The 21958-nt window shown below is 31.4% G+C and overlaps 1 protein-coding gene across 2 annotated transcripts; it reads right to left on the reverse strand.

The window, feature by feature from the left end:
• Positions 1-364: 364 nt before the first annotated feature.
• Positions 365-9634, reverse strand: LOC131660171 (transcription termination factor MTERF8, chloroplastic-like). Of its 2 annotated transcripts, XM_058929342.1 has the most exons (12): positions 9333-9634; positions 7975-9253; positions 6577-6777; positions 5934-6102; positions 5765-5846; positions 5578-5671; positions 4930-5026; positions 3906-3999; positions 3441-3492; positions 2905-2977; positions 1129-1530; positions 365-873 (listed from the first exon to the last, which is right to left on the reverse strand). In XM_058929342.1, exons 4-10 carry the CDS (start codon positions 5965-5967, stop codon positions 2975-2977), a joined length of 456 nt encoding a protein of 151 aa, XP_058785325.1. In that variant the 5' UTR covers positions 5968-6102; positions 6577-6777; positions 7975-9253; positions 9333-9634; the 3' UTR covers positions 365-873; positions 1129-1530; positions 2905-2974. The 2 variants fall into 2 exon arrangements, with proteins under 2 accessions (XP_058785325.1, XP_058785324.1); XM_058929341.1 differs by lacking the exons at positions 365-873; positions 1129-1530; positions 2905-2977; positions 3441-3492; positions 3906-3999 and having other exon boundaries at positions 4972-5026; positions 5578-5846.
• Between the last annotated feature and the right edge of the window lie 12324 nt (positions 9635-21958).

Consider the following 21958-nt stretch of genomic DNA (forward strand, 5'->3'; position numbering starts at 1 on the left):
TTATTTAAACAATATAAACCAAACCTAGGCCTCCTATGAAGCAAGAACGTATGATTTGTCAATGCTTTACAGCTAATAAAATGATAATCTTAACCCTATTGTCACCGACATTAGTTTAAAGATGTTATACAAAGGCAATCAATCTATTTATGTTTTCACGGAGAAAAACATTTTTATCAATTTCCTGTGAATAAGAAACCATCCCTTCTAGCAACTTAACCATATTGTCACACAAATGCTACGAACAAATGAACCCACAATAAACAGACTTCATATGACAGAACTCAACTAGTTCATATATGCTAGACAGTTAATAAACAGACTTCATATGACAGAACTCAACTAGTTCATATATGCTAGACAGTAAATAAACACCAAAATTTACCGTTGTATCATGCAGGCTAAAAGTGAAATGAGCCAGTATATACAACTCTTATGTGGGCCTAATTAATAACTGCAAATAAACTGCGATTTCTCATCGTGATAGAGTAAGGTTGAAGTTCCTATTTCGGCACAAACAAAAGATTTCTCATCTAACAACGTTTCAATATATGTACCTAGAGTTTACAGTATCCACTACAATATGATGAGTATATATAAATACCACAACGAGATGAAGTGAAGATTGATGCATCTTTTAAAACTATGCCTGGATTTTTCAACAGTTGCTAAATGAACCCCTTGAATCTTTTAGCATATCAGTACAGAAAATCACTACCGGCACGAATTGAATATTTGACCCCTCATTGCATCAATTGGTATGTGTTCGTGTGTGTAACGTTCAGGACCAAAATAAACTCCCATTCTATCCAAAAGCGCAGTTGCTTCATCCCTACCATATCTTGAAGCATAAAGTCTCAGATATTCGATATCCTAAATAAATGCAAACAAGGAATCTAAGATCAGAATCTATAAAAGAAAAACTATTTAAGACAACTTATACCAGCTCATGCCATGAAAATAGAGCTTCATAGTCCATACGATATAAATAGATGCAAATCATGTAAGTTATAAATAGAGTACTGTGATGTACCCAAAGTATTGATATTAAAACAAATATTTCGTCAAGATACACATTTGTTGAGAATAATTTGCAATATTTTTAGGGGATAAAAATAAATACTTTACCTGCAAGCCACTGAGTAGGCGCTCTAGTCTAAGAGAAGCCACCGGTTCATTAGTTGAGAATACCTCACCAGGATAGTACAGAACTCCATCCCCAGGAGGAAGGCCATGCCTGAATTTTATCTGTCACAAAAATATATAAATGGAAGAAAAGTAACAGTACAGTATAGCAAGTTCTAACGGATACATAATTTTCCAACGTAACATAACATAAACAAGCTAGACAATCACCTCTGCGCTGGCTACAGTTGCTTTCTCATAGCAGTTAGCACCCCAGTACAAAAATCCTGTGCCACCCTCTTTCGACACACGCCATATGACAGCCCGATGTTGAGTGCCTCGCATACCAAGGTGCCAATTTGGATGAGGATCTGATGGTCCCATACAGACATATGTCCACCATTCCTGTGACAAAACCACCCGCCTCTGATGAACAAATAAAACTAGGAACCAGCATAATAGTAAATATACATTCTATTGTGCATCACTCTTTATTAGTCTGATCATGGAAATTTTGCATTTACTGAATAAATATTCAGTACAGCAGACCAATTATTTTAGCATCAGTACACCAACTCAAATTGTTGGAGAAATATTGCCATAAACATCCAAAAAAATGTCCGAGGAAATACGATAGATTACATCAATGTAATAATGTTGACTGATGAAACTTGAGAATCAAAGAAAATGGAGTTCAAACTCTACTAAAAAAAATTAAATACTCCAAGGCTTTGTTAGGATGTCCATAAACATAATGAATTCCATAAATAAGCCAAATGGAGCCTTGGTTTGAATTGTTAATACAATATACTTTTGAAGGAAATAAATCTTGGCACGACATATAAGAACTGTTGTCCTACTACATTAAGGCTAGTGATGTTTCCAAAACCCAGAGTATGGCACGACAGAGAAAAGGTAACCACAATCCATTAAAAATAAAAAGCAACCAAGAAAGGAACATAAATTTAAGCCCGCAGAGCAACCAAGAAAGGAACATAGAGTTAATCCCGTAGTTATCTGGTATACATTACTCTAAGTTGATTACATGGTATGTAGGAGATATGCTAATTTGGTAGTATACTATTTGGGCTTGGGTACATTTTAAAATATTAACTGGTATATTGGTAGATTTCAAAGAACCATATATCCACATTACTTTATATTTTAGATCTCATTTCTAGAACAAAATGTGCAGTTTATTAATTACTTTTCTATATTAAAAGTTGGCAATTACTATACTTTGCTTATAGTTTTATAATAATTAAAAAAAATAAGAGTGTCCATATGCTAGTGTTTTTCTTCAATCCATCATTTATAGTTTTATCTTTGCTGCTTCGGTTGGTTTTCCAAATAAGGCTTTTTAAATTTCTGACTTTTTGTATGTAAGCACTATTAATGTCTCTTCGGTTTTAGTTCCTTCTTCCTTATTTAACTTTCCAAAATCTTCACAAGTAGATTAGCAATGGCAACTGCGATATCGGGTATGCATGCAATGGTTTGCACTTTGTTTTTTGGGGTGGATATATGGAATATGGTAACATTGGCTGTACCACTTTGCAAGTAGGTAGACGCGGGGCACTATCATCAGAAATCCACTACATGCTTAGCTCGAGAAATAGAAGATATGTAGACCTTATAAAAGATCTTGCAATCTGCTTTAAGATATTTTGTTCAAAAGCATTGAAGAGGTAAAAGCAAATATCTATCAACTCAGAAGAAACAAAGAGCGCAAACTAAATTACTGATGAGGAAAAGATGGTAAAATTTATATAATATTACCTCACCATTCTCTGGTTGTAATTCAGCAGTAATATCCTTGACCAGGTCCTCTCAATTTCCCAAGACCCATTCACTGTAAAGACAAAGTCAAGTTCTTAGAAAGCTTAATGAAAAGAAAACTTTGGGTATTCTTCATTCCCACTTTTATTTTCACTAATGAAAAAAATTGTTTCTTCCAAAGGCACAATAAATAAGACTTGAGAAATAAGCCCATCAATGTATCCAAAATGACACTGGTTCAGCAACTAACTGAAGTTTAAGTTACACTTTTTAAGTTTTGACTGAATAACATCTTTTGAGTATGCAAGTGAACCACAACACAAAAGGTCTAAAACTATAAATATGGGCAACAGAATCCAAAAAGGGGCGCTTTGGACCTCTCTCCCCCAAACTAAACCAATTTTAATGATTAACTTCAACAAAATTGAGCAAGATATAGTATCTAACATTTTATTTTTAACTTCTTTTGGAAACCAAGATCCTGAAAACTACTTAACAACAAATCATATAAATAGATATTTTGGAAGTTGACTCACCATAAATGGAGTCTCGCTAAAGAAGTAGACTTCAGGAACATCCAACCCAGAACTAGAAATTGCATCACCACAAGAGTTTAGATGGTGCGAGTGAGGAGAAAAAGAATAATTAATTGACATACTGATAACTATATTTGACATTGATACCAAGTTCAAATCTAAATATGAAAATCCAATAAATCACTAGTGTATTCAGTTTAAATAGAAAAAATATCTTAAGATGCAAATCCAATAAATCACTCGTGTATTCAGTTTAAATAGATAAAATATCTTAAGATGCAAATACAAGAGTATTAAGAAAAACCAATGATAATAACCTAATAATCAATTCATGTCAAGAAATGCCAAAAACTCTAATGAAATACTTGCCGCAAACAAAACAGTAAATAGGTGGAAGTCAGTTGATAAAAATAAAATGTACTTTACTCTTGATTGATAGGGATATAGTCAATTTTAAAGCAATACCTTGTACAATAAATTTGATTATGAGGACGCAGAAAACATGGAACTTTTACAAAAGCCTCAAATGGAGTAGGTGCAAGAGGTGCATCATTTGGCCCTACATAAAATGAACCCACAATAAGATACAAAGAAAATAAGAAACAGCTACAGAAACTAAAAATGAAAGTGCTGGCTGGAGTAAGCTAAAACAAATTTTGAATTGATAGAGTAATCTAAGAATATGTAAGTAGATTGAAGAAGCATGTCCTACATTCATCAGGAAAAAAAAAAAAAACCAATAATCAACGAAACAAATTTGTGATTGGCTATCATATAAATGAAATGTAGATGCAGATTGTGTTACATTTTTCTACTTGTACATGCGAAACTTTAGATTGCCAACACCAAGATTATCTTAGATACACTACTGTCAAGTACAATCTGAAGACAGACTTTGCCAACCAAGAAGAGTTAGTGACGGGTAAAACAATAAATCCCAAGGATGTGTCAGTAAATGTTTACCATTCTATATCTCATTATAAGGTCCCATTTGTTAAAAATGAGAAAATACGGTTTTCCATTTAGTAAATTAAAAATTGAAGATAAAAAAATTAGAAGAAAGAAACTGCAGTCATATCCTCGGCAAAACTATTATTTGTAAAGTCATTTAAAAAAAATCAAAGATGGAAAAAAAATTAGAAAGAAACTGCAATCATTTGCATGACACAACTATTCTTTGACAGCGCAGCAGTAATTAAGAATAAAAGAAATAAATTGCATTGTAACCCTGCAAAAACTATTCTTTGATCAAATAAGAGCAATTATTAATGGTCGGTAGAGTTTTATTTATCCGATCAACTACATAAGAATACAATTACAGCCAGCTGTTACAGCATAACTATGTGAAATATTTCAATCATTCCAAAAAGTGAATATGCCAAACAAAACAAAGGCATTACCAATATGAAGAAACAACTTGAATTTAAAATGAATAAACTACCATGTATTTTAAGTATAAGCCAGTAGAAATTAAATTAGAATAACTTACCACAATAGTATGTAGTTAAAATACGAGCATCTGGAGCATAAGCACGGATGTCTCTTGCCATGTTGCGAAGAGAATCATATTGTTCCAAATTTAGTGGCTGGACAAAAAGGTAAGAAAATCAGCTTATCAAGGCCATAACTTCAGTAAAAAAAACAGGATCATAGTGAACTGGACCAGATTCAAAGTTATGGTAACGGATTTCCTCATTTGAAAAATTTGTACTGAGCTGGCCTATTTTTTATTATAAATGCTCGTAAATATTGATAAGGGCCTACTTATTTAGTGTTTATGAAGGGAGAGATAGACACAATTGTAACATGATTTGTCATGTGAGATTCTTAGGAGAGAAATAGTTATAACTTATATACCACCTAGGGCAGTCAAAATTTAATGAAGTAACTCAACTTTTTAATGAAAACGGGGAAGAAATAAAAACAATTAATTAATGATTTAATGAAGCTGCTCAACTTTTTAACGAAAACAGGGAAGAAATAAAAAAATTAATCGATGATTACTGCTAAAGTTACTTGCTGTTTGTAATTTTTCAGTAGCAGCGTTCAATCCAAATTTAGGATAGAGGTGGATAACCTAACTTTGACATCATCCTAGGGTAGTCTTACTAATAATTTATACCACACATGTTTGTACCTCGTCCCACAAGTAAAGGTAAGCTTTTCTCCAGTGATTCTTGGTTCTCAATATCTCAACTTGTTTGTGCAAGAAATCCTTCCCCGCATCGTTACTGTGGCACATTAACAGGTGGGTTGAATTTCATCAGTTCTCATTGCAAATATACCTGAGAGAAGCGAACGGGGACAACTGACTGACTGTATACCCGGAGACTACTTGTTTATATGGCACAGCATATGCTGCCAACCGAGGGTCTGAAAAATATTCATCTGATTTTGGATGATCCGCTACAATGTCAAGAGAGAAATATTCAGCAATGATAATATTTCTTTTGACGCTGCAACTCTATAAAACTCATTGAATCAGAAATATACCTGGCCATGGACATGTGTATGTTAAAACACGCATACCATCAGCCCATTTGCAAAAATAGGGGCTGATTCTATATTGAAGAAGCCACTTGAAATGTTTATCCAATGCCTCATACCACTCATCTGTCCCCTGTTTAACGCTAAAGCGATCCTCAATTACAGTATCAGATACCTAGTGCGGAGTAAAGGAAAAACCGGAATGCGCAAACAAATAAACTCAATATCACAAAGATATAGACCAAAAGTGCACAGTGAATGAAAATTGCAAAAGAAGCAGTAAGGTTTAAACAAGTGGCAGTCTCATATTATTCCCAGAGTTTGTTTGTATTGTAAACTGCACTCAGGATGAACCAATTAAAAATGGGAGCATCACACACCATATGTTACCGTCATTAGATTGGTATTAATTTTTCATCAAGATCAAAATTTTATATCAATCTAATGGTTGTAATGTACGGTACATGCCTTAAAGAATAAATGCACATTAAATGCCACTTGTTTTAACTAGTAAGCAGAGATATTTAGTATCTAATAACCTAACTGAGACAATTTAAATCAGTAAAATTTTCTCCAAAACTTATTAAAAACAAAAAAAAAAATTAAAAATGGTGTTTTTTGTCTAACATTTAATATGGGTCAAGGATACACCAAATACGGCAGGAAGGGAAGAAGTTTCAGGAAGTACAAATTTCCAGACAGTGAGATTTAACTTCAGCCTTAGAGAGAGACTTGAAATGGCATCCTCTTCCAATACATCTGGTGACTCGTTTTCTGAAGAGAATTCAGAAAATGATGGGGACAGAAGAATCCTTCTTAATGATATAGTTGAAGACTTCAACCTTTCAACCTAAAAATGAGATGCTTGCATAAAAATCTATAAGGAGGCCAAGATTAAAAAATGTACCAGAATGTACCAGATTAAAAAATCCATAAGGATCACTTATATCATAAATAGAAGTCATATCCTTATTATAGTGAAAAGTTTGACTCCTAAAGAAGAATCTTGGAGTGGAGCAAAATCATTAGTGCATCACTTTAGAATTTTTGGATGTCTAACCCATGTGTGTTCCTAATACACATAGAAAACACTTAATGGAAAAAGTATTACGTGTGTAAATTTTGGGGTTAGTGAAGAATCCAAGGCATACAAACTTTCTGATCCAGCTGATATTCATAAAGGTTGAAAGTGGATAAAAAGGAATAAATTAGACTACAAGAACCTAGTAACAATAATGACGATGAAAGTGATAATGCTACTGGTATAGAGATTGAGGAAGAAGACCAATTGCACAATCTTGTTGTCTTCAGTACAAGTGATGATCCTAGAATTTAGGAAGAAGCTCTCGAGCCAAAAATAATGGATCTTGATATAGAATCCATAGAAAGAAATGGCACTTGGGATGGGAAACATAAGGTCAAATTAGTGGCAAAAGTATACTCTCAAAAGTATAGTATCGACTACAATGTGGTGTTTGCACCAGTTGCTACATGGTATACCTTACGAACTATCTTGACAGTTGTAGATAGTAATATCTGGTGTGTGTTTTAACTTGATATAAAAAGTGATTTCTTACATGGTAAGCAAGCTGAGAATGTATAAATTGATTGAGCTTATGATATCACAAAGGCATATCTAGCAGGGTGTATAAGCTGAGAAATTATCTCTATGGTCTGATACAAGCTCCAAGAGCTTGGTATAGTAAGATAGTTTCTTGGCATGGTGTATAAGTTGAGAAATTATCTCTATTGTCTGATACAAAATTTCAGAAGTGCCCTTATGAAGATATATTGTTTTTTAAGCAGGAATTATTAGCAGCAGTTGTTAGTGAATAATAAATAATTTTACATTAGAAATAGGCTACTTCTAAAACACACTATTGTCTTGATGTCCCTTCATTTTTTTTATTCTTCTATCAACAAAATAGTCTCTTTTTCATAAACTTATTTTGGGATGAAAGGCCTTGAGTCATAAGGAATACAACAAAATAAATAAGGACAGCAAAACTAATGTACAAGGAAAAAGAAAACAAATTCATTTGTTCACCTTTATTCCAATTTAGATTTTACAGAAGCCTTTTTTGGCCTATCACTGAAGTTCTCACTTGAAACAGTTAAAACTTGATTGAGAGATATTTGTCCCCCGCATGAATCCTTCTTTATTTCATACCTATACTTAATTTCGTCATCTAACTTGTATCCATGAAATGCAGGAAAATCCAACAACTCCTGAATGTCACGATCCATCTCCTCTGTCAAATACTTAATCTTCTTCTCTAGAGAGGCGGGATTATACTGCAGCGTCGCTGGACGCTTCTTACTCATAGCAAAAATGTCTTCGGGCGACAACCCATAATTCAAGAATAAACTCACCGCCTTCTGCATATTCCCACAGCTTGTTCTAGTAGAAGCCGCAATCGCCATTGCCAACTCTTTTGTCCTATATTCATACCCAATCTTGACCAAAAACAAAAGCTTACACTCAAGGTTATTGCGGAACGAAATGCCCAAAAACGTCGGTTCTTTGATCAAGAATTTAAAGATATCGCCCGAGTCTAACCCACAATCCTTGAGAAATTGTAATCTAGGACGCAGTTTCCTCTCTCTATTACTATTGAAAATAGATGGATACACCAACACTATCCTAAATATTTGTTGATCATCAAGTTCTGCAAAAGACCTCAAAAACTCTATTTGTTCTTCAAGACGTTCTGTCCTTAAATGCATGATCGAAGGAAACATATTCACCACTTTCCCAACACTATCCTCATCTCCGCCACTTAACTCAGTAAGAACCCTGAATCTCGGTTTCAGCTTATTATCCAAATCATGGTTGAGAAGCACAGGGTGCTTCAGAATCAAATCAACACCACCAAATGGTTTTAAGAAACTAATTACTCTTTCAATTTCTTCCATTGACTTATGACAAATTGCCTTTGACAAACTCACTTTGTTAAGCACATGTGCAATCTTATCAACCCCAATTCCACTGTCAATAAGCAATTGAACCTTCTGAGGAAAATCAGATAATTCTTTTGGCTGATTAGCCGATAAAAGATGTTTCACCTTAGCTTCCTCAACCTGTCCTTGCAATTCATTTCTCAAAAAGTTTAACAATGGTTCAATTTCATTTGAAGTTAGCATATTTAATTGCTTTGTAACTATGTGATTGATGGACATACGACCTAACCCAAGAGACTTTAAAGAAAGAATGTGATACCGTAATAAATCTAGTTGTATCGAGGTCAGTTCGGAAGCATTGCTCAAGAGCAAATTGGTTTCCTCAAAGCTGATACCGATTTCTTGAAACAAAGTGACAAGTCTGACTGCAAATGAAACAAAAAATAACAGTAAGAAGATTGCTTATAAGGTGTTTGAGAAAATGCGTGTGAGAAATTTATTTACCGTATTGGAAGTCGAGATTGGGTGTGTGAGAACTGCTGCGGCAGTTGATGGAGGGCCGAAATTGGAAAAGGAGATAGTTGTTGTTTGGCGGTTGTGATTTGGTGAGTGGGGAGATAAAGGGCTGAGTTTGAAGATGAGAGGAAAAGGTTGAGGGTTGACGGGAATGTGAAGAAGAGCAACGGCATGGAGGATTTGAGAATAGAGGGAGTGCTGCTAGTGCCATTTCTCTAATCAGAAATCACGACAAGGGATGACCGCGCCTCCATGCACGGCATGTGTCGTTTATATGGATTGTGGGTGCAAACTGCTAAGTGCCGCCCTATCTACTATCTATTCATTAATAATAGATTGACCAAATTGCCTAAATTACCCTTTCACCAAAATTTATTTGCACTAATAAAAGGTCATTTTTGTAACTAACAAATTAAGTATTCACTCTTTCAACTTTATTGAATGAATGCCCCAAGTGTTAGCTTTTCATTGGTCCGGATTAAATAACATTTTCCCTACAACTTTAATGCATGAGTGATGACATCACATGTAAGCCATGGATGATGTAAGTCATATTTAAATTTCCCTTACATTTCATTTTCCCACACTTTCTTACTTTCATTTTAATTTTTCTTAATTTATTTATTACCACAAAAAATATTAATAATCTATTTTTAAATTTTAATCTTACTAAAAATTTCAAATTTCTTTTACATTTCATTTTTCCATACTTTCATTTTAATTTTTCTACATTTATCTATTATCCCAAAAAATATTAATAATCGATCATTTAATTATTATTCCCAAAAATATTTAATTATTTCACGGGCCACTATCAACTCAATATTTAATCGATCATTACACATTTTCTCTATCTTAATTAAAATTTCAAATTTCTCCCACATTTTTTCACACTTTCTTACTTTTATTTTAATTTTTTTCTCTATTTATTTATTTATTTATTTATTATCTCACGGGTCACTATCAACATAATTTCTATTTTATTTTAATCAATCATTGTCTTTATTTAAGAGATAATATATTTATTTTTATTTTTTTCTCCATCTCACGATTTTTTATCATTATTTAATACAATTACATTTCCATGATTATTGTTTATTTTACATTTGTTTTTAAATATATTTTATATCGCATCAAATTATTTTTTTATTTCACGGGTCATTATCAACATAGTAGCTATTTTATTTTAATCAACAATTACTATTAATTGAGAGATAATTTTTATTTTTAAATGTTAATATTTCATTTTTATTATCTCCATTTATAGTATTTTTTTTATATGATTATTTAATGTAATTGAATTTATATGATCATTTTTCATTTAAAAATAAACCATAGTGATCTATATCGTTTTCTTTTAATTGTTGTTGGACCGTCAATTATTAAATTACCTGACTCAATTTTGCTATTGTGTTCTTAACCTATCTTAAACATTTTTTTTGTGGATCATTGTTTTCTATATAATTATTGTTAAATTTACAATTAAGTAAATTATTTCATATTTTTCATTTATATTTAAAATTTTACATTTGCATTTGCTAAAATTTTAAATTTTTTCTCCAACTCACATATCCTTTTTTATATGGTTCTTTATTACACACAAAATTAGCACATGAATACGATAATAATGTTTAATCTTAAGGGTCACTTTCAATACAATGCCTATTTTATTTTAAACAATAATGACTTTTATTTGAAAACTAAAGTATTTATTTTCAAATTTCAAAACGATTCCTATAGATATTTGGTTTTCAAAGAATTGGGAGAGCAACCAATAAAACTCTAACTAAGTAAAACAACTCCTTTTAATTATGCATATTGCTTATAATTCCTTTTATTTATATTATTCATATCATTACAAAAATACTACACCAGAAAAAAAAATCACCCGTGCGGAAGCACGGGTCTCTGACTAGTCTATGAATAGAAAATGTATTGCATTAAAGCTTAATTTAGCCTCTTGACAATCATCACTATTATTAATACTAGTATATAACCCACGCGATGCGTGGTTAGCTTATAATATATTATTATTATATATAAAATTTTAAATTTCATCAAAATTTTAAAATTATTCTTATGTTTATGGAGTATTTTTTAAATAATTTTATTTAAGTAATTGTTATTGGTAGTTAGGGGTGGAAATAGGCTAGGCTAGGCTAGGTTTTAGAAGGCCTGAGTCTGGCCTACGATAAACTTTAAAGGCCTAAGTCTGGCCTAAGGCCTATCATAGGCTCAGTTTTTTGGCTTGGCCTGACCTTTTTAAAAGCCTGGTCTGGCCTGAAAGCCTATTTAAAAAGCCTGTATTTCATTAAAGTTTTCAATTAATCTATATAACTTAAGAAGTCTTGTTTGTCGGCCTATATATACATATATAAGTGAACATATTTAGCATTTGTTATATATATATATATATATATATATATATATATATATATATATATATATATATATATATATATAGGGTAGCCTATTTAGTTTTTTTTTAAATATATATGCATACATCAACCAACTTATTTAACATATCTCTAATATATATGAAAATATAGGCCGGCCTATAAGGCTTCATAGGCTTTTTTTAATAGACTAAGCCTGGCCTATTTAATAAAATAGGCTTTTAAAAAAGCCTAAGCCTGGCCTCTTTGTTAAATAGGCCTGGCCTGGCCTAGGCCTATGTAGGCTGGGCCATAGGCCCCTGTAGGCCGGCCTGGCCTATTCCCACCCCTATTGGTAGTTTCTTAGATACATATTTTAAAAAAAGTTGAATTTTAAGAATAATATAAAGGATCAATTGACTGTGTTTATAAGATTTTTTTCTAATGAGTTTATTTGATTAATTATTGTATATGAGTTTATTATAATAGTTAAGAATATGTTGAATTTTAAAGAGTAATAAATTAGATAGATATAATAGTAAATAATATAGGAATTATAATAAGTTCTATCAATTAGTTTGTATCTTAAAAGTTTAATGATTTTTGCATAATTTTTTTTAATGATTTTAATGAACAAATAATATATAAAACAACATTTGATTGATTGTCATTTAAACGGTTAAAGTTTCTATTAATAATAAGTAAAAAAATATAATTTTAAAAATTCTAATAGTCATCAATTATAGGTTTTAGGATAATTGAGATCGATTTTTTTAAAATTAGAATTTGGTACTAACTGCAAAGTTAAAATTTTTATTGATAGATAATGTCTTTAATATAGGAAAATGAAGTTTTAATTTTTTTTAGAGTTATAATTTGGATTGATAAATAGTGAAAAATATATTTTAATATTTTTAATACGTCATTGATGGTTGAATAGGAATGTAGAAATAAAAAACAAAACTTCAAAATGATTAAAATGAAAATTAAATATCATCAATATGCACAAATTATAGTGTAAGAATCTTGATTGTTAAAAGTAGTTTCTTTAAACTAATAAAATATTTTTTTATAAAGAATAACAACATCAATTATTTCATGTTTCTTCTAAACCACAAAAATATTGTGAAGTTGAGATGAAGGAAATTTAATGGAAATTAAATATTGTTGGTATGGTTATATTCGAAAAATCATAAGTGGAAAAAGGAAATTAAAAAAATAATAATAATCTAACTGGTATGGTTATATTTGGACGAAAACATGTATAATTTTAGAAATTTGAAGATCTAAATGATTGCAAAAATTGTATATTTCAATATTCATTCTAAGGTTGTTATGCGTAGAAGTAGAGGCCGATAAATTACTTCCAAATTGGAACAGGTAAATTTATATGCATATTTATTACAATAAAAATATACAGCATATATCAAAATAATTTTAACATAAGCATATGTATTACGGCTTTTAAAATTTAGATGCTCCAGATGATTGCAAGAGATGTATATTTCAATCTTCATTCTAAAATTGTTATTGTTAGGAGCTTGACCCGAGTAGACTCTCATTCAAATTGCAAAACCTGCAAAATAATAATGAAAAATTATATATTACACATATGACTATGAAATGAATTTGAATATGATCAAAATAATATTTATGAAATAAATTTGAATATGGTCAAAATAATTGAATAAAATTTATCCGGAAAAATATGGACATGAAATATATTTGAATAGATGTAGAAAAAGATGAACCTTTTCAGAGCTTTTGGATTTGATAAAGATAGAAAAATAAATTTTCTTTTTTAAATGGGGTAGAATAGCTCACTCATTCATCTCATTCTTTGTCAGATTATGCATCTACTTCTGAAATAGACGTGCGAGGAAGAAAGTGAGTGGGCATTTATATATTTAAGAAAGAAAGTGAGACAAATTGATCATTTTTGAAATAATAAATTGATATTATAGTAAGATATAAAAAATTAACCGTTTCATAGAACTCTCCATTTTCTAAACATTAATTTTACAATAATTAAGAAGATAATGCAATTAAAAAATTGTAACTGATTTTTGTTTCAAAAATAAGTTATAACTAAAAATAATATAATAATGATGACATTAAAAACAAAACAAAAAATTAAATGAAATTATTTTTGTTAAAAATCTTAAATATTTCTTTTAACTCTTTTATCATGTGACGTTCAGGAAGTTAATAGCCCAATAATCTATTTATTATGTAACTTCCATGAATTAAAGTTGTTGAAGAGTATTATAAATGAATTTATATCTATATTTTGGAAAAAAATATTATTATTACTTTTATTTAAAATTAATTATAATGTAATATCTTATGACCTAACATTTTTTAATCAAAATTAAAAAGATTTAATAGTGGTAGTTGACATATGTGATTTTTCTCTATAAATTATAAAATTGAAAATATTTCAGTAAATGAATTTATATTCTAATAAATTATGAATTGAATTTTTAATAAAAATACTAAATTATGAATTATATTTATTAAATCTTTAAAAATTTCTAATACTCACATATTATGTAACGTTCACAAAATTAATAGGCTATTAATAGTTTTCTTATGTAACTTGCATGATTAATCATATTATTAATTAAGTTTTATATTAATAAAATAAATGAGTGAATTATAATAATGTATTAAAAGTTTCTAATAACTCATTTATCATCATGTAACTTCACAAAATTAATAGTCTAGTAATATTTTTATTATATGTAACTTGCATGACAAATCATATTATTAATTAAAAAAAATTATTAGTACAATAAATGAGTGCATTATAATAATGAAAGAATACGAGTTCTAGAATATAAAAAAAATAGCTTAAATATTAAAAATATGAGTTACACAATATATTTATTTATAGTGTCAAATGTTTTTAGTAATAATCTAATAAATTATAATAAAAAATAGTAATGTGTAGTTTGACTTGTGTGTTTTTACTCTTGTAAATTATTAAATTAAAAGTATTTTAATAAATATGAATTGAATTTTTAATATAAGTAATAAATTATTAAATTAAATATAGCACATTTTAAAAAATTTCTATAAATAATTTAAATTAATGAAATGTTACATAGTTTAACAAACTCAAAAAATATGATTGTATTTTAATAAAAATCTTGTACTGATAATATAACATATTGTAATATAAAAAATTATTCAATAAAAAATTTAAACTATCATATCAATTAATTTTTAGTTCCCTTTTTAAATTAATCATGAAAATTTTATTGATCATAACAATTTTATTGATCATGAAAATGAAAGTTTTTTTAAATTTGTATTTTTATATATTTTTATTATTGTAGTGTATACAATTTTAATGGTAACAAAAATGAAAATTATTGAAAATATAATTATAAAATTTAAGAGTTAAAGTTTAAAAAATGAAAAGATTTATTATTTGGTTTAGGTGATATTTTTTAATAATAATTAAATCAATTTAATTTGAAAAACTATGAGAATGACACGTCATCTGAAAAGCTATGAGAGAATGACACATCATTCTAAAGTTAGGATTTTGTCTAGGATTGCCATCATCACAACCTTACATTTATATTAAGTAGATTCTTGAACTTTAAAATTTTAATAAGTAAAATTAGTTTAAACGAAAACATAAGAATAGATATTTATAGTAAATAAATCTTAATTCAAATAATATAAGAATAGATATTTATAGTAAATAGATCTTAATTCAAATAATTTATACTATTAAGTTTGTTAAATAATTGAAACCTAACAATATATAATGTGTTTACTTAGAAGAATATTTGGGCTTCGGCCCTCTCTCTTATCAAAAAAAAAGAAAAAGAATATTAATAATAGTGATGGTTGTCGTAATTATTAATAGTTAGAGCCTAGAAAGATATTTTATGGTGGTTATTGACAATGTTTAAAATAATAGTGGCCAAAACAGTTGTAGTGGTTACAAGGCCGGCCCAACCCGTTTAGAGGCCTAAAGAAAATTTTAAAGTGAGGCATTTAAAATGTATTTCAAAATATAGTAATTTTGTGGTTGTTAAGAGTTGAACTAAATACCAAAAAGAAAAGAGGCTTATATTTTACCAATTCAACTACAATAATATATGTAATTCAAATGTCATTATATATTTTTCTATCTAAATAAAAAAAATTTGAGGTCTTTTTTAAGCCCAAACTTTTGAGGCCTAAAGCCCTAGCTTTAGCAGCTTGGCCCTTGGGCCGACCCTGAGTGGTTAGAGTAGTGGTGTTCAATGGTTAGAGTTGTTGTTAGAGTAATAATCGTTGGTAGTGGTTAGAGTGGTGATTAGAGGTGAATGAAGTGATAATTTGTAATTGTCTAAGTATTGATTAGATGTGGTAAGAATGGTGGTTGACAGTAGTAAAAACAGCAGTCATAATGATAATCAATGGTTATCATATTAAAGATCCTATGTGGTAAAGTGGGGGTTGGATGTGGTCGGTGGTAGTCAAAATGATGGTTCAAGCAATAGTCGGTGGTGGTCATAATGGTTGTTTTTTAAGGTCATATACAGTTATGGTTATAGTGGTAGTCGATGACCGATTGTTGATGGTCAATGTGATGGTCATTGATGGCTAGTGGTAGCGATATCTGGATGGAGTGATGATCTGATGTGGCCCGGGTGGTAGTCATAGTAGTAAATGGTGGTTAGATTGAAGATCATAGATAAATAAAGTGGTAATTATATTGATGATTGATTGTGATCGTCGATAATTGTCGATAATGATCATCATGGTTGTTGGAGTAATAGTTGGTGACCATTGATGGTGAATTTGTAGCAATAAAACAAAAACATAAATTATAAAACCTATTTTTTAAATTTTAAACTTTAATGGAAAAACTATTTTGAAATTAAATTAAAAAACCATCTCAACTCTATTTTTGTCGAGTAAATTTGAAATTTAATTCCTCTTAAAAAATTTGAAATTTATTTTAAAATCAAAAACTAAAATTTGACAATTATTTGAGAAAAATTGAAATAATCAGGTTTTAAAAAAAATTACAAAAAAGAACTACATTTTCAGAAAAATTACCTGGGTAACCAGGTTTGGGGATGGCCTACACGTAGGAGCCACCCCTATGGTGTTATTGTCTTAAAATTTGAAGGTATGCGCCACCCCCCATGGTGCCAATGTGCAATCCTTTTTTTTAAAATTTTTTAATTAAGATTTTTTATATTAATTTTTAAAAAAATAATTATAAATACGGAAAAATATATTAATGATAAAAAGTGCATTACAAATTTTCTAAAAAAGGATTACAAATATTCTAATGCCTATTGTCACCATAACGGCGCCAGTTCCGCACCTAGGCCCTACTCGATTTCGTTGAACATATTGTCGACCCCTACCCCTCTGAGGTTCTTGTTGTGTTTGGGTATGTGGGCCTTGGATTATCCCCTCCATGCGCTCATTGTCCATGTACTCTTCAATCCTACTATCAAAGAGTCGGTTTCTCATGCCTCAAAGTTTTGTCGTCGTCGTCGTGGTGGGGTAGCCATGTATAGTTGGTAGCAACTGGCACTTGAATTGCCTTGGTAAAAAGGCATTGTGGGTTGGGGTGTGGTGTAGCCATATTGTTGTTGTTTGGAGCTACAATAAAGGTCGTCCTGTGTGATTATTGGGTGGCTTGGGTCGTATTCTTCATATGGGTTTAAGTCGGGGTTAAGTTGGGATGTGGAGGGGCCCGCCTCGTTGCATTGTTGGGTGAAGCCATATGATTGTTGTTGGTAGGGTTGTTTTTGGTAGGGAGTTTGATACTTTACATGGTATGGTTGTTGGCTTTCGTGTTCAGAAGTCTGATGGAGTTGAGGCTGAGTTTGGTACTAGCTATATTGGCTCGGTTGGCTTGGTTGACGTCGTTGGTGTTGTTGGCTTTGTTGACTTTGTTGGTTGTATTGCTGTTGGCGGGGGTCGTACAAGTAAAACGGGTCAGACACATACATTTCAGGGGTTGTGACCAATCTATACCAATTTACATATTTTTCAGTTGGATACGTTGGGAATGGGGCAACGGGGAACCAGAGAACATGGAAGCGAAGATCCTTCCACATCTGACATAATTCGGGTGCAAAATTTTTCCAATCTTGGATATCCTATTGGTGATTCACTCTTTTCATATGCCAGTTGCCCAAATCAATTGGGGGAGTCGGGATCTCTTGACGTGTGCCAAATTGGAGTTTCACACGACCAGCTTGGTGCATCTCCACAATGTTGAATCTTATGATAGGTGTTGTCATAGTCCAAACATCTTGGTCATCGGGATTCGGCTCATGTTCGAGATCCATGTATGGTCTCCAATAAAACTGCATAGGACAAAAGAATACAATGTATTATTTGGAAGATGGTTGGTAATACATATATGAATCATAAAAAAATTAGTGGTAATACATCTTGAGGTCGTAGGTGATCTAAAATTTGTCGATACAACAAAATGTTTCCTCTCGGGTTCTTGTTGTAATCCAACCCAGTATAAAAAGGCATGGATGGCAAAAACCAAAGCAATTGAAATTGTGTATGGCAACTGGGAGGATTCGTACAAATAACTTCCACATTTCTTGACTGCGCTCCAGACTTATGCTCCTGAAACCGCTTCTATTTTAGAGACATTGTCGGCGCATTCTCCCGACGGAACGTGTGTTCAAGGAAATGGGATATTTCATAGAATTTTTCGGGCTTTTCGACCTTGCATTATAGGATTTGCGTATTGCAAATCAGTTCTTCAAATAGATGGAATTTGGTTGTACGGTAAATACAAGGGAACCTTGTTAATGACCGTTGTACAAGATGGCAACAGTAATATTTTTCCGGTTGTGTTCGCTCTTGTGGAAGGTGAAACAGCTAGGGGTTGGAGTTTCTTTCTCAAAAATCTCTAGAAATACGTTGCTCCCCAGCCTGGGCTCTGTTTGATTTCAGATAGGCATGCTTCCACCGAGAGTGCGTACAACAATCCAGCAAACGGTTGGCACGAACCACCTTCAACGCATGTATACTGTATTCGATATATTGCATAAAATTTCATGCGGGAGATCAAGGATAGGGTTCTTCAGAAGACTCTTGTCAATGTTGGGTATGCATTAACTCAACCAACGTTCCAACATTATCGACGTGATATCGTACTGTCAAATCCGGATACAGGCAGGTGGATCGATAATCTAGACAGAGATAAATAGACTAGGGTATACGACAATGGCAAACGATGAAGGCACATGACTACAAGTCTTGTGGAGTCAATGAACAGTGTTTTAAGGGCATTAGACATCTTACAATTACTGCCTTGATGAGATCAACCTACTTTAGGATGGCTTCCCTTTTCGCGAGAAGAGGTGAGTGTGTTGCACCCTTATTTTTATCCTACGATATTCATGTCATTTGCATCATTGCATTTTCTCATATCATTTTATGTTTACTAACCCTCAATTCAAAAATTACAAAAACATGTCTTCTTTCTCTTTTGTTGTTGTTAGGCAGAGATTGAATCGAGATTGTCAAGCTTCACGAGATTATTCGAAGAAATTCGACCTAAAAGTCAACATTTCAAGTCCATTCCAATTTGAGGTTTAAAGTTCCTTTGTCCTCATTTTAATTTCACAATTTTAGTTCTTATTAAAAAAAATCTAAAAGATACCTTGATTTTGTATTAATCTTTAGTTTTAATTTTGATTCTAATTCAAACTTGAAATATTTTTTCAATTTAAATTATTGTTAAAATTGAATTAATTTTTAATACAAAGTCATCCCTTTTTATTCTTTCATTATATTTATTTTACTATTTTTATTTTACATTTTTATGTTAATTTGTTTTTGTTACTAATCATTTTCTTTTATTATTTTCATTACTATCATTTCTTTTACTTCTTATGTCCAATAAAATAGGAAAAAGATGAAAAGCAAGTTGGGACCACCCCATATGCATTACACGGTTTACAGAAATTTCACATTTTTTTCCATCCATGACACCACTTCACACTACTTCACAGTACATACAAAAAAGAAAAAAAAAAAAACTCCCCTCCTCCTCCTCCTCAATTGTCTTTCCTCTCCACTATCCCACTACACCATTCCACTACTCTGCAAAAAATTTAAAATTTCATTACAATTTGTACAAAAAACAACTCATATGTCCTTAATCCTTATCCAATTCTTCTCTCAATTCTTTGAACCAAACCCTAATCTTCCTCCTATAAAAGAGCACACTCACTACCAGAGAGAAGGGGAAAGAAATACACAGAGGAAGAAAAAAAAAGCAATAGAAAATTCTGCTGAAAAACTTCAAACTTCCTCCAAACTAACCTGCATACGAATCTTCAAAACCATAACCGTTTCACACACAAAAACGAATTCACGCTCATCAATAAATCTCCAATCTCCTTGTAGGTAACTCTGCTTAATAACCTTCATAAGCTCCACAAAACTGATTCAAAACCTTCGCCAATAAACCACCAAACAGCCTTCTCATACGAAATATTCAGAAATCCTTCAAACTTTATCTGTAGCTCCAAACCCCATCCATCAATTTACTTGACTCTACCTGCAAGTTTCATTATCATCCAAGACTTCATAATATCACATTTAATCGATCTAACATTCATCTGCATCATTTCTGTAATGACATCAACAATAAAGCCATGGTAAATCAAAACAATAAGTAGGAACGGAGTCAAGATGATTAAACATCGTACCTGAAAGCATCTCGCGTCGAATTCGAATCTGGAAAAGGTCTCTTTCCGACTTTCTAGCCACGTCAACACCTCGACAACGTCAAAACATGTTGTACCCCAATTTTTGACCACTAAGATCCCACCATATTTCAAAATATTAGGATCATCATCATAACCATCATGCATATATCATCTGCTAACCAAAAATACAAAAAAAAATTGTTGTTTGTTGCTTGTGTCCCAAGACAGGAGACTGATCAAGAGGAGAATGGGCAAATTAGGGTTTTGAGGCCCACAAGGAAGTTCAACATTCTCCTATGATTCAAAGGGCTCTCTCATAAATATCCAAGTCCAGAGATGGCCCAATTCAAGATCAATCACTTTCATGATTACCTGAGGCCCCAAATTAGGGTTTTGACCTAATTCCACTATAGGGTTGACTTTTAATCAGGACATGGCTCCAATACTCAAACCATGATTCAAGGGCATCCAAATCAACATTATAATCCATTCACATCATTCATTTGAAGAGGAGACCTTGATTCATATGGAATCCACAAAACTGCAGTTCATATGGAAAAAGTCAACTGTGTGGGTCAACCTTTGACTTTAGAGAAAAATGGTCAACCATGAATTTTTGAGGATTCAAATCATCATCATATGACTATTGAAGACATTTGACCAAGAGAAATCAAGAAATTTCATTAAGAATCAAAAAGTCAACAAAAGTCAAAATTATGGTTTTTAAGTGATTTTGACCTCATTTTGGGAACTTCAAATTTCACCTACACACTCAAAAATCTCCCAACATGAAAGTCGTAGATCTTGATCAAATAAACAACTTTGTCACTTATCTCATTTCAACAAAAAATGATTATTTTGAGAGATGGAATTAAGAAGATCATGTTCAAAAAACTTAGAAATTTTTTAAGTGTTTTCACTTGAATTTTTCCTAACTTCGTGACTATTTTTCTCCATGATCCCAAAGAATTTTGAGGAAACTTTTAACACGTGAATTGAAGTATGTAGCAAGGGATTTCCAAAGAGACCATTAGCATGAAATTCCATGGCTTTAGCTATGAGATATGATTTTGTGAAGAATGCTCCATAGCACTTGAAAATATCCATGAACATGAGAAAATTATGAATCAAAACCATTTTAAAATGAAAGATTCCTTTCTTGAAGCTCCTAAAAATTGTTCAAGACACAAATTTCAGAAGATTACACTTGCTTTTGAGCAATTATCCAAAATTTCATTCCATTTCAAGACTAAAGGCACCATTGCCATTTTCATTGTCCAAGATTTCATTCCATTTCAAGACTAAAGGACCATTGCCATTTTCATTGTCCAAGATTTCATTCCATTTCAAGACTAAAGGCACCATTGCCATTTTCATGAAGAAGCTTTAATCACAAAGTCCACTCTCCTTGAGCTTCCAACTTGTTGCTTCTACATACACTCCACCAAAAGATCAGACCAAACATGTCTAAAGCATCTAACAACTCCAAAGCATGCTTGTACTTCACTTTGGAACCATAACTTCT

The sequence above is a fragment of the Vicia villosa genome, linkage group LG3, assembly GCF_029867415.1.
Source record: "Vicia villosa cultivar HV-30 ecotype Madison, WI linkage group LG3, Vvil1.0, whole genome shotgun sequence".
Taxonomy (NCBI): Eukaryota; Viridiplantae; Streptophyta; class Magnoliopsida; order Fabales; family Fabaceae; genus Vicia; species Vicia villosa.